Consider the following 17,423-nt stretch of genomic DNA (forward strand, 5'->3'; position numbering starts at 1 on the left):
TTTTTTTTTTTTTTTTTTTTTTTTTTTTTTTGAGATGGAGTCTTGCTCTTTCACCCAGGCTGGAGTGCAGTGGCGCTATCTTGGCTCACTGCAAGCTCCGCCTCCCAGTTTCACGCCATTCTCCTGCCCCAGCCTCCCGATTAGCTGGGACTACAGGCACCCGCCACCGTGCCCGGCTAATTTTTTGTATTTTTAGTAGAGACGGGGTTTCACTGTGTTAGCCAGGATGATCTCCATCTCCTGACCTCGTGATCTGCCCGCCTTGGCCTCCCAAAGTGCTGGGATTACAGGCGTGAGCCACTGCGCCTGGCCAAGGAAAATGTTTCTTATCTGGATTTTTAAAAATACACAATTGTCAACACAAGTTAAAGCAAGACATTACATATATATTATATTATATATATATAATATATAATATAATATATATAAATATATTTTCATAAAGAAATATTGGCCCCAATTCATTTATGTGGAAAATGATAGTCTTAATCAAAATAAACCTAATGCGGTTCTTCTACTACTAAAGTGACTTAATGAGATAGAAGACAGAAAAGAAAGGTTATGTTTTGGCAAGAAGGAAAGGGCATTATGGTTCAATACCTTTACTTAACTAACCTTTAAGTATTCAATTAACATTTAAAGGAAATAAAGTTTTGGAAGTATTACAGAATAATTGCAGAAATGTAAAAAGTAGTTAAAAGCATGTGGTCTATTCATAGAAATTCCTTCACTTAACACTGACAGTCATCAGAATGTAAATTCGTGATGGGTAAAAGATGAAGAAAACTCTGCTCAATCAGTGACATAGTTGCTGCTTTCTCTTTTGCTGTTTTCTTTGTGAACTTCAGTTCATTGACATTTTCTAGGATGAAACCTTCATACTTACCCAGAATTGATCTTTTAAACACAAATACTGAAATATTTGAAAAAAAAAATATGCACAGTAGTAAGCAGCAGCGGGTGGGGCGGGGGGGGCGGAGAAATTGAAGGGCTCGTGCCTTGAAACTTTCCAGGATATTTGCCTATCAACTCACAGTTTGTAAGAATCTGTTGTACTTAAAAATTTATCACTTCTAGCCTTTACTACTATGAACAGTTTTTCACTTATAGCGAGCATAGAGGATAGTCTTCGACTATTAACTCACCTTTGCAGTTTATTTAAAGAACAGAAGCAATTGTAGTATCAAGGAAGCATTAAATTCAAAAGCTATTTTAATTTTTTTTAAGTACAGAGTTTTGGGGCAATATGAATTTTACAATTTTATTGCCTAGCCTGATCTATGTCACTTCACCTGTATTTTTCTTGCTCTTGCTCATAGCTGCTGTTGCAGGACCCTGACTCTTATCAAAAGTCTCAACATTAGATGTTTCTAGAGATCTCAGGGAATAGCTTACACATTCTCTGAATTAATTTTGCCAGCTTCCATGTGGCAACTGTGGGTTCTTGTTTTGATCCTCTCCCCTGGGGACAACTGTGTGTGGGAAGAGGGGAGGAGTTTCCCATGGGGCACAGCTGGTGGTGTATTGAAGCCTTCTAGGTGCCAAGGGTGTGGGGTGTTCTTTGGCAAAGTATGGGAACATGTATTTTTTCCTTGCTTTCCTTTTTAAATGTACTTGATTAGAGGAGTACCAAAGCAGTGCTCTTCACACAGTTCTCCTTTCCACAGTACTCAGACATCTGACCACGTTGGGGATGAATAGTCTGGGCCTGGAATCACATCCAAAAAACAACTACAGTGCACTCAGAATCACCCTAACTCTTTCCAAATTGCAGCTTTTCTCACTGGACTAATCCTGTCTGCTTGCTGCTTGACTTCTCTTCCTTTAGAAAATTTCTTTCCTGGGAGCCCCCCCTTAGTCCACTACAGAAACAGACTTCAGGCTGATTCCTAGGACTCTGTATATCAGTGTCAAGCTGTGCCTTGAACCCCTGCCTTTTTTCCGTATTCTCTGTTGGTATGCTTTTGATGAGTAGGTGAAGTGGAGGTAAATGAATACCATTACATCTCTCTCTCCTCTGTATTATCTTCCTTCCTCTTTTATTTAGGAATTTATGGGAATGAAAAAATACTACTATCCAACCTTATACTACATCTTTGTCTACAAAGTTTAGTATGTACATATATAAAAAATCAGATACGTTTAGGCATTGACTACAAGGACCACTTGCAACATGAGATCCTACAGGTAAGTGACTCATAAGAGCAATATGTACTATGGTAGTAATCTGCATCTGCCGCACATTTGAGAGTGAGTTTTATTCTAATTTGCAAGTACAACCTACTAAACAGTAGCAGTTATATAAGCTTATAACTCATAAGATGATATTCAGAGTCAGAATACATCCAAGGCCACTAAATGTGTTAAATATTTCATACAGCTGAATAGAGAAAAGATATGTCACCTCCCACTGTGGCGCCTTCATTCTGAAAATAACAGGTTACCTATAGCTAGGAGAAAAATAAAATAACAAAAGTTTCACATTCCAAGCTAAAATTATATTTTAGGCTTGATTCATTCCACAATACTTATTTTCACAGTTACAGCTTAAAATTGAGGTGGAGATTTTAAATATGCAGAATTGATTTTAAATAATTTTAATTATCTTAATCTTTCTAATTTAGTTTCACTGTGGTGAAAATTATTCAAGTTACCAAACTGAGTCTTTGTTTTGCTTAATAACATACATACTTCACAAAAAAAAACCATCAATAGAAACAATTTTTAAAAACAATTGAGTAATTTCCATGCATCAAAAATATTTGAAAAAATGGAAATAATACCTTGGTATTTACTTACATTCTTATTCTATAAGAGAAAATAATACTATTGGAGCAAAATAATGGATTCCCTTGATTTCGTTTCACTATTCATATATGTGGTTATATCCATATTTATATTTTAGTAAAAGGGTGCGATATTTTAAAACTTGGGTCTCATTAATTAGATGATAGGTGTGCCATTGCAGGCCCAGAGCTTAATGGAAAGGCAAAATTGAGTGGGAGGAGGGAAGAGATAAATGGGGAGAACAAAAGGGTACTTATAGTGGGGGTATAGTACAGTTGTTTTCCATGAGACTTACGTTGTGTGCACCCTACCCTAGTTATCTCTTCATTGTGGAAAAATATGTAACATAAAACTAACGATTTTACCCTTTTTACGTATATAATAAAGAAGCATTCATTACATTTATGTTGTTGTACAACCATTACCACTATTTCCAGAACTTTGTCATCATCCCAAACAGAAACTCTAAACCTATTAAGCAATAACTCCCCATACCCTTCTACCCCCAGCTTCCGGTAACCTCAGTTCTACTTTTTGTCACTAAAAATTTGCCTATTGTTGATACTTCATATCAGTGGAATCATACAATATTTGTTCTTTTGTATCTATTTTGTTTCACTAAGTGAAATATTTACACTTATTGTTATCTATGTAATGACGTGTCAAAACTTCATTCCTTTATGACCAAGATTCCATTGTATGTATATACCACTTTTTATGAATACATCTGCTGATAGGCAGATGGGTTGTTTCTACCTTCTGGACATTGAATAATGATGCTATGAACATTTGTGTACAGTATCTGAGTCCCTGGTTTTAGTTTTTTGTGTACATACCTAAGTGTATTAGTTAGAGTTCTCCAAAGAAACAACCAATAGAGTGTGTGTGTGTGTGTGTGTGTGTGTGTGTACATAAAGAGATTTATTATGAGGAGGTGGCTCACTGCATTATGGAAGCTGAGAAGTCTCATGATCTGCCGTTTGTAAGCTGGAGACCCAGGAAAGCCAGTGGTGTAAATCTGGTCCAAGTCCTCAGTCTGAGGGCTTGAGAACCGTGAGAGCTCATGGTGTAAATCCCAGTCCAAGGACAGGAGAAGATCAATGTCCCAGCTCAAGCAGGGAGACAGGAAGCAAAAGGGATGAATTCCTCCTTCTTCTGCTATTTTGTTCTGTTCAGGCCCCCAAATGATTGGCTGATTCTCACCTACACTCGGGAGGGGGCAATCAACATTACTGAGTCTACCAATTAAAATGCTAATCTCATCCTGAAACACCCTCACAGACACACCCAGAAATAATGTTTAATCTGAGCATATCTTTGCCCGCTCAAGTTGACACATAACCATCATATTAGGGATGGAATTATGAGGTCATATGTTAATTATGTGTTGATTTTCTGAGGAACCACCAAACTGTTTTCTATGGGGACTGCGTCATTTTACATTCCCCCCAGTGACATACAAGTGTTCCTGTTTTACCACATCCTCACTAACACGAGTTACACTCCACTGTTTTGAAAATAGCCATTCTTCTGAGTGTGAGAGAGTATTTTATTGTGGATGCTATTGTAAGTTGAATAGTTTCACTAATTTCTTTTATAGACTGTTCATTGTGAGTGCATAGAAATGCAACTGATTTTTCCATGTTGATTGTGTATACTTCAGTTTTGCTGAATTCATTTATTAGCTCTATCAGTTTTTTGCGGATGATTTAGTGTTTCCTACATATAAGATCATGTCATCTGTGAGCAGAAATACTTTTACTTCTTACTTCCCTATTTACATGGCTTTTTGTTTCTTTTTTGCCTAATTGCTCTTGATCATGGTGTATAGTCCTTTTCTTAGGCTGCTGAATTCAGTTCACTAGTATTTTTTGGAGGAATTTTACATTTGTATTAATAAGGTATAAGGCCTAGAGTTTTTGTTGTTGTTGTTGTTGTCATCGTTGTTGTTGTTTAGTTTGTTTGTTTTTTAGTATATTCGACCAACCTCCTTATCAGGGTAATGATGGCTGCATAGAAAGAGTTAGGAAGTTTTCCCATCTTCATTTTTTGGGTAAAGTTGAGAAGGATTGGTGTACGTTCTTCTGTAAATGTTAGTAGAATTCATCAGTGAAGCTATTGGGTCCTATGCATTTCTTCATGTGGAGGTTTTTGATTACTGATTCAATCTACTTACTTGTTATAGGCCTATTCAGATTTTCTGTTTCTTCTTGCGTCCATTTTAGTAGTTTTTGTATTTCTAGGAACTAGTCCATTTCTTCTAGGTTATTCAAATTTTTGGTAAATAATTGTTCATAATTTTCTCATAATTTTTTCTTTTTATGAAGTTAATAGTAATGTCCACTTTTATTTCTGATTTTAATTACTAGAGTTTTCTCTTAAACTCATCAATCTAGCTGAGGGTTTGTGGGGTTTTTTTTGTTTGTTTGTTTTGATCTTTTCAAAGAACTAACTTGATATTGTTTGGCTGCGTCCCGACCCAAATCTCAACTTGAATTGTATCTCCCAGAATTACCACATGTTGTGGGAGGGACCCAAGGGGAGATAATTGAATCATGGGGGCCAGTCTTTCCTGTGCTATTCCTGTGGTAGTAAGTCTCACAAGATCTGATGGGTTTATCAGGGGTTTCTGCTTTTGCTTCTTCCTCATTTTCCCTTGCCACCTCCATATAAGAAGTGCCTTTCGCCTCCTACCATGATTCTGAGGCCTCCCCAGCCGTGTGGAACTGTAAATCCAATTAAACCTTTTTTTTTGGTTTGTTTTTTTTTGAGACTGAGTATTGCTCTGTCACCCAGGCTGGAGTGCAATGGCATGATTTCAGCTCATTGCAACCTCTGCCTTCCTGGTTCAAGCGATTCTCCCACCTCAGCCTCCCGAGTAGCTGGGATTACAGGCACCCACCATCTTGCCCAGCTAATTTTTGTATTTTTGTAGAGATGGGGTTTCACCATGTTGGCCAAGCTGGTCTTGAACTCCTGACCCCAGGTGACCCGCCTGCCTCGGCCTCCCAAAGTGCTAGGATTACAGGTATGAGCCACTGCGCCTGGCCTTAAACCTCTTTTTCTTCCCAGTCTTGGGTATGTCTTAATCAGCAGCATGAAAACGGACTAATATACAACTTTTGGCTTGGTTTCATTAATTTTCTCTATAGGTTTAAAGTTTTCTTTTTCTTTTCTTTTTTTTTTTTTTTCCTCTTTTTGAGACAGGGTCTCACTGTGTTGCCCAGGCTGGAGTGTAGTGTTGCAATCACAGCTCACTGCAGCTTCAACCTCCTTCGCTCAAGTGATCCTCCCAAGTAGCTGGGACCACAGGCATGAGCCACCAGGCCTGGCTAATTTTTGTATTTTTTGTAGAGACAGGGTTTTGCTATGTTTCCCAGTCTGGTCTTGAACTCCTAAGCTCAAGGAATCCACCTGCCTCAGCCTCCCAAAGTTCTGGGATTACAGGCATGAGCCACCACACCTGGCAGATTTTCAGTTTTCTATCTTGTTTTTCTCTAATCTTTGTTTCCTTCCTGCTATTAGCTTTGGCTTTAGTTTGCTCCTCTTTTTCTAGTTTCTTAAGATGTACAGTTAGGTTATCATTTTGAAATCTTTTTTTTTTTTAATGTAGGCATGTACTGCTATACTTTTCCCTCTTAGCACTGCTTTCACTACATTCCATGTGTTTTGATATGTTGTGTTTGTATTTTCTTTCCTTTCAAGGTATTTTCTAATTTTCCTTGTGGTTCTTTCTTTGACCCATTGGTTGCTTAAGATTTTATTTATAATAATTTCTGCGTAATTGAGGATTTTCCACTTTTCCTTCTGTTATTCCTTTCTAGTTTCATTTCACTTGTGATCACAAAGATATTTTGTGTGATATTAAATTTTTAAAATGTATTAGGACTTGTTTTGTGGCCTGACATGATTATCCTGGAAAATGTTTTATGTGCACTTGAGAAGAATGTACATTTTGCTTTTGTTAGGTGGGGTGTTTTGTATAAGCCTGGGAGGCTTATAAACAACAGAAATTTATTTCTCACTATCTTGGAGGCTGGAGGTCCAAGTTCAAGATGTCAACATAGTTGGGCCCTCTTCTGGGTTGCAGACTGCTAACTTCTCATTGCATGCTTACATTGTGGGAAGAGAACAAGCTAGCTCTCTGGCCTCTTCTTTCTTTCTTTCTTCTTCTTTTTTTTTTTTTTTTTTTTGAGACAGAATTTCACTCTTGTTGCCCAGGCTGGAGTGCAATGGCGCGATCTCTGCTCACCGCAACCTCCGCCTCCCAGGTTCAAGTGATTCTCCTGCCTCAGCCTCCCTAGTAGCTGGGATTACAGGCATGTGCCACCACGCCCAGCTAATTTTTGTATTTTTAGTAGAGATGGGGCTTCTCCATGTTGGTTAGGCTGGTCTTGAACTCCTGACCTCAGGTGATCCACCTGCCTCGGCCTCCCAAAGTGCTGGGATTACAGGCATGAACCACTGCACCCGGCCTGTGGCCTCTTCTTAAGAGGGAACTAATCTTATTCGTGAGGGCTCCACTCTTATGACCTAATTGCCCCTCAAAGGCGCTGCCTTTAAGGATAATCACGTTGAGGATTAGATTTCAGCATAAGGATTTTGGAGGGACACAAACATTCAATTCATAAGAATCATCAAATTTGAGCATGCATCAGACTTCATCACTTTTGCTTGATTCTCCATTAAAAGTAGGAATGTATTGTGTACTTAAATATAGACATTGTAGATAATGGGAGATGTTGTACAAGCCAGGTGTAATTTATAAGATTGAAGATTATTCCAGGTTTTGAAAAATTATGAATAGTAGAGTTGATACTTTCTTTTTTAGTATTATTGTACATAAGCAAATTCTACATAGTATTTTTCTGTTTTTAGTTTAGATTGACTAATTATTGTGACTGGAAATAAAGCTTAAAAATTATTCTAAACACAGTGAAACCCTGTCTCTACTAAAAATACAAAAAATTAGCCGGGCGTGGTGGCGGGCGCCTGTAGTCCCAGCTACTCGGAGAGGCTGAGGCAGGAGAATGGCGTGAACCCGGGAGGCGGAGCTTGCAGTGAGCCGAGATTGCGCCACTGCACTCCAGCCTGGGCGACAGAGTGAGACTCGTCTCCAAAAAAAAAAAGAAAATTATTCTATATGTTTAAGTCCCAGAAGTTTACTCAGTTTTGGAATACCATTTATTCTTATATGATCTTTTATTCAATATATATATACTATATTGTACAAAAACCAAACAAGTTTATACATTTTATTCACAATTTATTGTAGTTCATTTTTAGGTCAAATTTTGGAGGGGTGGGGAAGGGTGAATACTCTGGTACCATAAAAGAACCACAGTCAGAAATGTACTGTCCTAGTTAATCACTTTCATAATTGTTAATGCATGTTTAAAAATTCTAATACTAAAACACTACACTTTTATACTTTTATTTCTTTTTAGAACCTTGTGAAACATCTTCCTGAGCAGAAGATACTCAACGAATTAGCAGAGCTTAAGAATGAATATGATGACCTCTGTGAGCCTGAACAATTTGGAGTTGTGGTATGTATCCAACATGAGGGACCACAATCTCAGCTGGGAGGTTAACACTTGCCAGAAACAGTGAAAAGAAAAACATTTCAGTTGTCAGTTATTTTTTCATTACTATATTGCTACATAATTTAATATAATATTGGCTGTCAGAAAAAAATCCTTTTTTACCTATTATTATTTGTCATGGCATTGAAAAATAATAAAATACTCGCATTCATAAAATACTTAAAAATATCTCGGGATCTTTTGAATAACAGTGCCAATTTTTAATTCTATTAATATATGCAAACAGTATACTTTATTATTATATGGGCTATTTTTCTTTCCATTTAGATCTTAATGTTAGAATTTGGCCCCCCAAAAATAGGTTAAAATAAAAGGATAATTACTAGATACTTAGCAAAGTACTAGAGACTCTTTTTCTAGGGTATATGTCGTGTCAGAAAAAGCACAAGGATTTTCAGATTTCATATAGAGTGTCATTAATTGATTTAAAGCTTAAAATGTGCTGTTTTAGCTGGGAAGAAAATCTTATACATCATGTCTTTAAATCGTCATGTAGTTAAATTATTATTGGAATGAATTATTTTTTCTTATTTCACCCTTCGTATTAAGGAGTACAAAAGATTAATAAGTATAAATTTTGAATTCAAGATTATAGTTATATTTTAAGTATTCCCCAAACCGACTATTCAAATAGTTGACAAAAAACAAAAACAAAAAAATGGCAGGAAAGAGGGCATTATGATTTATTTAATTTCTTGGAGAAAAAGCTATTTTTTACTTACGTGGTCAGTGCAAATTTGTTTGCTGTATGAATAAATAGTTCCATTATGGTCACCAACTTTACCCTGGCTCCCTGAACATTTTCCATTTGCATACTAAGAATTTAAAAATTACCATTCGACCTAATAGTCAAACATTTTCAGCCTTATCCAAAATATTCTATAAGCTTTTAAATAGTATAATATGTTAGAATTGATCTAATTTGATACCTTGCAGTTTAAAAATCCTGTTTAAAGTCAAACTGTGCTAGATGGGACCGAGCATGTTCCTTTTGAACATGTGCAATAAATGCTCACCCATATTTAGAGTTTATTAATTTTGAGACATGGCATTGACTACACTTATATAGAAGGATTCTGTCAAATTCTTGCAAAGAAAATCAGGAATGTATGTTTGGGATCAGATAGAGCATATAATGGTATCTGAGAAAGGTATTTCTCTTATTTTTGAACAAGGTGAATTAATCAACTAAATTCGATAGATATCATTTGTTAACTAAAAGCAATTTAGCACAACATTGAGTAATACAATTGTTTTGACCAAAGTCCACACTTGAAGCCTAAGCTGCTTGGATTCATATTATAATTGAATCAAGGCTACATACCCTCTGAGAATTCAGCTGTGTCATGATGGTTATGAGTTTTACAGTAGGTATACTACACAATTTCTCTGAAGCCATTTTTTTTTTCTGAATGCAGTTTATCTTGGAAGATGTATTAGTTTGCCAAGCAAGTCCTTTCAAGAGGCATATCCTTGGTACCACACTGAGGAAATGAAGTTTGGGGACATAAAAAGCAATATACCTTCTGAACTAAAAGCAAAATAGAAAGTGGAAGAGATTTCTTGTTTATGCACGTAACCATAAATAATTCTGAGGCTGTGCGTAGATGAAGTAACCTAGTCCCCTTATTTACTCTCACCATTCTTAGCTACATGTCTGGGGGTGGGGGGCGGAAAGTCAAGGACATTACAAACTAGTTTACACCATGTAAATTACCTAAGATACTGTCAATCAGGATTTGCCCAATAAAGTTTAGCTGCATTCACATCAAGGAAATATTTTTTAAACAGTGATATACTTTAGTCTTTTAAACGTGTGCTTTTCAGTGTTTAGAACAATATCATGTATAAAATAGACAGTAAATAAATGTTTATGGAATTGAATTGCAGGACAATTATTAAGCCTAAGTCCGAGCCTGAAATTAGAAAGTAGTATGATTTAAATCTGTAACAATAGAAATTTTCCTAAAACATATTTCTCTAGGTGTATGCTGAAATTCAATTCACTTCTGTGTGTATACATCCAAACACTTTTTAACCCTTAAACATATATCAACAGCCTAATGTGAGGACAATTTTGGAAATTGTTTAATAGAATCATCTGCAGTAATGAGAGACGCTCCAAACTGGAAAGGCTCATTGCCTCTGCTCACTTCTCTTGTTAACATTATTAGTGTATTTATCACATGATTTCTATATGGAAAACCTCCAGTGTCTCCCTGAATTTACAGAATGAAGCTCCTTCACATTCTCACTGTATCTCTGACTGTCTTTCTTCCTTTCTGCTCCCTTTGGTGAAGTGAGTCAATTGGTATCTTTTTGACATTTTAGCCTTTACCTCAATCAGACTCTCGTTTTAACAGCTATTTCACTCGCTCCCTGTTCTGCGTCCTTTCATTTTTCCGTAGTGGCCATACCATACCTTTCCTTCTCTCCTCAAGTCTTCTGTCTCCTCCCCATTCTTTTAACTTACCACGAACATCCTAACCTGTTACTTGCCAGAGAAAAAAGAAAGCACTTTGACTTCAAAACCTCCAATATCTCTTCTACCTACAAAGTTTTCTCTAGCTATGTATCTTTTACTTACCCGTTTTCTGTCAAACCTCAGAAAAAGAGGAGCTCAATTATCATTAACATTATTGTTGTTGCTATTAGTATGGATAGAAACAAAATAAATATTGAGGACTTAATTTGTCAGATTCTGTGAGAAGCATGTTTACTTCCACCAACTTATGTATTCCTCATGACAACCCTACGAGTTTGGCACTATTAATGGCTCCATATTAAGGATGAGGATGCCAGGCGTGTTGGCTCATGCCTGTAATCCCAACATTTTGGGAGGCTGAGGTGGGAGGATCACCTGAGATCAGGAGTTCAAGACCAGCCTGGCCAACATGGTGAAACTCCATCTCTACTAAAAATACAAAAATTAGCTGGGCATGGTGGCGCATGCCTGTAGTCCCAGCTACACAGGAGGCTGAGGCAGGAGAATCGCTTGAACCTGGGAGGCGGAGGTTGCAGAGAGCTGACAACAGGCCACTGCACTCCAGCCTGGGCCACAGAGCAAGACTCTGCCTCAAAAAAAAAAGGATGAGGAAACTGGGCCCAAGGAAGACTAGTTTACTTGTCCAAGGTTACATAGTAACTAGTAGTCACAGAATTCAAATGTTAGCAGTCTGAATTTGTAGCCAGTGCTTTAGCCACTGTGCTCCTGGGTTGTGGGTATGTGGGTGTGTATGTGATGCTCTACCACATGCTAATCTTCTCACTTCAGTTTTGGGCATTGTTATGCACTGCCTACTTTAGGCGGTAGTATCTCTTGCTTGCTTTCCTTCTGTTAGTTATTTTATTGCTTCCTCAATTTGTCAGTTTCCACTGTGCCCTGCTCTTCAGAAAAAAAGAAAATCTTTAGTCATTTGCTGCCTGGAAAGGAGTGGATAGATGGGTGGATGGATGAATAAAAATCCTTCCTGACTGAGGTTTCTGCTTGCTACTGCCTTCTCTCCATTTCCTAGCATCAGTTTTTTTCAAAGATCAGTCTCCTTTTTCTCTCTACTTCCTTAACTCTCATTCATTGTTCAACCAATGGTGATCAGAATTCTGCCTTAAATAATGCGTTGAAATTGAAATAAGAAAGGCCCTTAAATCCTGTTCACATCCAAAATACACATCAAATATACTCACTTCTCTCTGTCTCCATCACCACCACCTTAGCCCAAGCCAGAATCATCATTGCAATTAACCATCACAATATACGTTTATCTTGTTTTTCCCGCTACCACTTTTGCCTGTTTCCAAATCCGTCTCGGCACAACCCTTAGTATGATGTTTCTAGAGTGTATCTGTATTGCATCATAATTTTTATCTGCTTAAAATACCAGTGCTGTTCTATAGCACTAAAGCTACAGCATTGACTTCTTACCATTACCTAGGAGATACTATCTGGTCTGGCACCTGCCCACCTCTCCTACTTTTATCACCTGCTATCTGGCCTCTTGCTCATTATGCCTCAGCCACATTTCATTTTTGAACTTACCATGTTCTTTCCTGCTCAGGACCATTGCACATGCTGCTCCTTTACTCCCACTTGCTGCCTCCCTCTCTTGTTTATACTTCAAGTCATAGCTTAATTTTTGCTTTCCCAGTGGTACCTTCATTTGCCTTTCAGTCAGAAATAGATCTCCCTACTAAACTCTCCCAGATTACCTTTTTTCTTTTCCTTTCTAGAAATTATCCTGGATTTTAACTAAATGTTTATTTATGAGGTTACTTCTTGACTGTCTATAATCCCAACTATATTGCAAGTTCTATAAATGGATGAACTATGTTGATTTTATTCACGTGTGCTTAACAAATATTTCTTGAATGCATTTGCATGAATGGAAAATCAAGTGGACTCTTTCAGTCCTATCTTATTCTGTATCTATATGGCATTTGATACCATAAAAGAATTTAAGCTCCTTTTTGAAACCTTTCCTCTCCTTCTTAAATAATAAATAGTATTTCCTGATTTTTTTTTTTTTTAAGAGGCAGGTTCTCTCTCTGTCCCCCAGGGTGGAGTGCAGTGGCGAGATCATACCTCACTGCAGCCTCGAACTCCTAGGCTCTAGTGATCCTCCCACCTCAACCTCCTGAGTAGCAAGTTCCACCATGCCCGGCTAATTTTTTAAAAATTTTTTCTGTACACATGGAGTCCTGCTGTGTTGCCCAGGTTGGTGTTGAACTCCTGGCCTCTAGCAATCCTCTTGCTTCAGCCTCCCAAAATACTGGGATTATAGGTGTGTGCCACCATACCTGGCCTTATTTCCTGATTTTAATACTCTAACCCTGCGTAGTGCCCTATAGAGTTTCCTTGATTATATAACTTCTTAGATGATAAAAACAAAATCTCATCAGTTAGGGGTATAAATATGCTAGAAATTAGATTACTTTTGCAATATTCATTGAAATAATGTTAATGAATAATTAACAAATTGGCTGGTCAAGGTGGCTCACATCTGAATCCCAGCACTTTGGGAGGCCAATGCAGGCAGATCGCTTGAGCCCAGGAATTCGAGACCTGTCTGGCCAACATGGCAAAACCCCGTCTCTACAAAAAATACAAAAATTAGCCAAGCATGGTGCTGTGCTTGTCCAGCTGCTTGGGAGGCTGAGGTGGGAGAATCGCTTGAGCTTGGGAGGCAGAGGTTACAGTGAGCCGAGATTGTACCATTGCACTCCAGCCTGGGCAACAGAACCAGAACCTGTCTCAGGAACAAAAACCAACAACAAAAAAAACACAGTAAAATTGACAAACCTGGGGGAAATTGTGAAAGAAAGAAACTTATCTAAGGCAGTGACTGGGACACTAAGCTTTCTCTAACCTTTTGGTTCTTTTTAGCAGCCACATCATTAGGTTTCCTTATAATCGTGTGCAACCAGTTGGAAAAAAGAGAAAAAAAAAAAAGAAATAGAAAAACCCAGAGACTTTTCCTCTGTCTAGAGACAGATCCTGGTAAGGGGGACATGCTTGCTCCCACATATTGTGTGATCAATAATCTTCTTGTTTAGGGGGTAGATTGGCTGCATAGCTTCCCACTGACTTGCCCTCCAACCTCCCTCCCACAGAATTGAATTTGGTACATCATTGTAATTATGTGCTGTACCTTTTCTAGGAAAAAAAAGCACAGATTTTTGAAAGCTCTGGCAGTTAGAACCCTCAGCAGGAGCTTTTAGACTCTTCTGAGTGTCTTTGCAGCTCAGCTGTTCTCAAACCTCAGAGCTATGGAAGTTCCCACTTGTCTTGCACAGGGGATGGAGACCCATACTGTTTGTATCTATTAAACTAACACATCTTCTGAGAAAAAGAAGGCAATAATTAATTCTCTTAGTAATCGGTACTTTGTTTTTCTGACTTCAAAATTATCCATATTTTTCAGTTAAAAACATCCTAAAGCTATAATCTAACAAAAAATGTTGAAATAGGCTTGTGTGTAGAAATCTTCATAATAGGAAGCACAGATGATGTGATGTTGCGGACAGCACATTTAAATTTTTTTACACAAATACATGAAGTTGGGAGGAGAGGATTTATGCATATAGTTGGAAGTACAACTATAAATTTACTGTGCTTTTTAATTTTTTTAAAGCCTCATAAGAGCTTATGAGCTATAAAGATAGCTTAACCAAGTGAAAAGAAAATTCTTAAAAGCTTTTTTTTTCCTTATACATATCATCAAAGGCAATTAGTTTGGATAGAAAATTGTAAGTCCTCTGTTCCATTAATATCAAATCATTTTTCACTTTTGCATATTCAGTGTGAAAATTGCATTTTTCTTTATTTTATATGCCTGCATTTGGAGTATTAAGTGTTTTGATTTGTAATGCCCTGATTGTTTCTATTTTCATTACTTTTGTAAATATTAGTGCTAGCTCTTACTTCTAGATGTATATTCATTTTATCTGAGGAAAAAGCTGGTTTAATAATTTTGAGATCAGGTAAAAGAAAACTCACCATGACTCATTCTCAAATACATGTATTTATATTCTTATCCCTCTTACTAACTTCTCATAATAATCATTTTTTGTGACAGAATTTCTTATTTCCATCAGCTTTTGCAATAAAACAAGGTAAAATAAAACCACCTGAAAATTGAATATTCAAATTAGGTCCGTAGATGTCAATTAATTTTGCTATTGATTGGTTTTCATCAAATTTTTTAAAAATCAAAAGTTAACCCTTTCATTCCCCCCCCCCATATCACTAATTCCTAACACCACCATAGAAATTTTTATGGCTGTGGCCAGGCATGGTGGCTCACGCCTGTAATCCCAACACTTTGGGAGGCTGAGGCGGGTGAATCACAAGATCAGGAGTTCGAAACCAGCCTTACCAACATGGTGAAATCCCATCTTTACTAAAAATAGAAAAATTAGCCGGGCATGATGGTGGGTGCCTGTAATTCCAGTTACTCAGGAGGCTGAGGCAGGAGAATCGTTTGAACGTGAGAGGCGGAGGGTGCAATGAGCCAAGATTGCGCCACTGCACTCCAAGCTGGATGACAGAGCAAGACTCCATCTCAAAAAAAAAAAAAAAAAAAAAGAAATGTTGATGGCTGTTCTTGGCCTCAAACATGTTTTCAGAAAGGTGTTTTAAAATTCTTGCCTAACTTTTTAGTGTGATTCTTCTGAGTTTATAGTGCCTTTTGGGGCACACAATGTTATTGTATTCTGTTCTAGACTAAAGACAAGTGGCTGGTTGTTGATGGGTAGTTTCCATGTATTTTTATCTTTGGGGAAATATTCTCTACCAGTACATCATTATTTTTCTTTTTTCTTTTTCTTTTTTTTTTTTGAGATGGAGTCTTGCTCTGTCTCGGCCTCCCAAAGTGCTGGGATTACAGGCGTGAGCCACTGCGCCAAGCCTACATCATTATTTTTCTGATGTAGAATCATTTTTCAACACACAATTTTTTCAAGGCTTCAATTCACAGATTAAGTATGGTCTTTTTCTCTCATGACATCTAATGTACAAACATTTGGCATTGACTCCATATAGTCGGTACACTTGTATTGATTATTTTGTCCAATCTGGTACTGGATTTGCTACAGAAAGTATTAGAATGAGTATAAGTAGGAGAGGTTCTACCCTGGAGGAGGTCGTTGTCTCGAAGAAGATAAAAGTCTTTACTTTATGGGGTGTCATAAATGCCCCTGCCTTATTTCCACAACTCCAGGCAGAAATCTGGTCAGTATTGACTCAATCTCATTTCTGTAGGCAGTTCTGCCTTCTATTAAACTTAAGTCCATTCTCCTTTAATGTGGTTTCATGATCATTCTTTTTGTTGTAGTCACAGACACAAAAGGATTCTGTATATTCAATGGGCAATGGATCAAAAGAGTTAACTATTTGGAAAAAATACCTAGTGGCAAATATATATTTGTTACAAATTTATCTGTTAATTCTTATGAATTCTTAACATTATGTTTTGAAGAGACTGAGGGATCAGTTTTTCTCCCATATGTTAGGCCTTAATGGAATATGCCTTAGAAGTGAGAAGGAAAGATGATAGAAATAACCCTAAAGGCCACACCTGACCATAGGAGTGCCATGTGGCCATCCCCTTTTCCTTCACACATGATTTTTACATTTGTGCTCTTTTCCTTTCTCTGTGGATTCCTAGGTTAGTTGGGTAGTAGATCAATATTCATGAGCTGCGTAGGTATTGAAGTGTGTAAAATTCAAATTATATAAACAAAACTGTCTCTAACTCTTTGGGGAAATAACCCACTTGTAGTTGCTCTCTCTAAAGCTGTCAATGCACTTTTATTTTTTTTTTAATATAGTGAAGATCAGCTAAAGAAATGAGAGCCACTTGATGTGATTTGATAGGCAAGTACATCGTAACACAAATAAATCCCCTACATAATACAATACCCTGGTCAGCATCCCACAGCACTTCAAGGAATGAATTATAAAACAAAGGATGCCAGTCAACTAAAATGCTGCAAGGGACCACAACTAAATACAAACACACATTTCAGCAGAGTTTTTATTTTATTTACTTATATCACTTAGGTGCACTCAAGTGCCTTTATGAGACATGAGCCTTTTAATAATTGTATCTGTGGCTAAGAGTGTTGCTCAGTGCTTCCTACTGTTTCTAAACTTAGTTATCTAGGACATTTCCTTACATATCCAAATCCTCTGATGGAGTTGCAACTGTTTCTATCAGTGTACACTGGTCTGATCGTAAAAATTCACACTTATGTTTGCAAAAATTCTGTGGTTATGATCAATATGTACTAGTTTGTGGCTTTTGTTAAGAGATGCACATGTATAGCTTGCCTCCTCCATCATCTCTTGATTTTGTAATAATTTTAATAATAACATTTCTAATAGTAGATGTATATTATGAATTAAAAATAGCTAAATAAAGCATGATATTTACAGTGGATAATGAGAGCTGTTCTTCACTGAGCCCTGGAAATATATTTCTTAATTTTGAATGAGAGAAACTTTATGCTGGGTTTGGGGGAACAGATAAGGAC

General features: G+C 37.2%; 1 protein-coding gene across 1 annotated transcript in view; it reads left to right on the top strand.

Moving 5' to 3' along the window:
- The window catches only part of DIAPH2 (diaphanous related formin 2), an 880,788-nt gene that overhangs the window by 406,926 nt on the left and 456,439 nt on the right, over positions 1 to 17,423 (top strand). The window contains exon 24 of the mRNA XM_058441333.1: positions 8,235 to 8,336. Within this exon, the coding sequence (XP_058297316.1) occupies positions 8,235 to 8,336 (102 nt within the window). The remainder of the gene's footprint in view (positions 1 to 8,234; positions 8,337 to 17,423) is intronic.

The sequence above is a fragment of the Hylobates moloch genome, unplaced genomic scaffold (genome assembly GCF_009828535.3).
Source record: "Hylobates moloch isolate HMO894 unplaced genomic scaffold, HMol_V3 SCAFFOLD_7, whole genome shotgun sequence".
Classification (NCBI taxonomy): Eukaryota; Metazoa; Chordata; class Mammalia; order Primates; family Hylobatidae; genus Hylobates; species Hylobates moloch.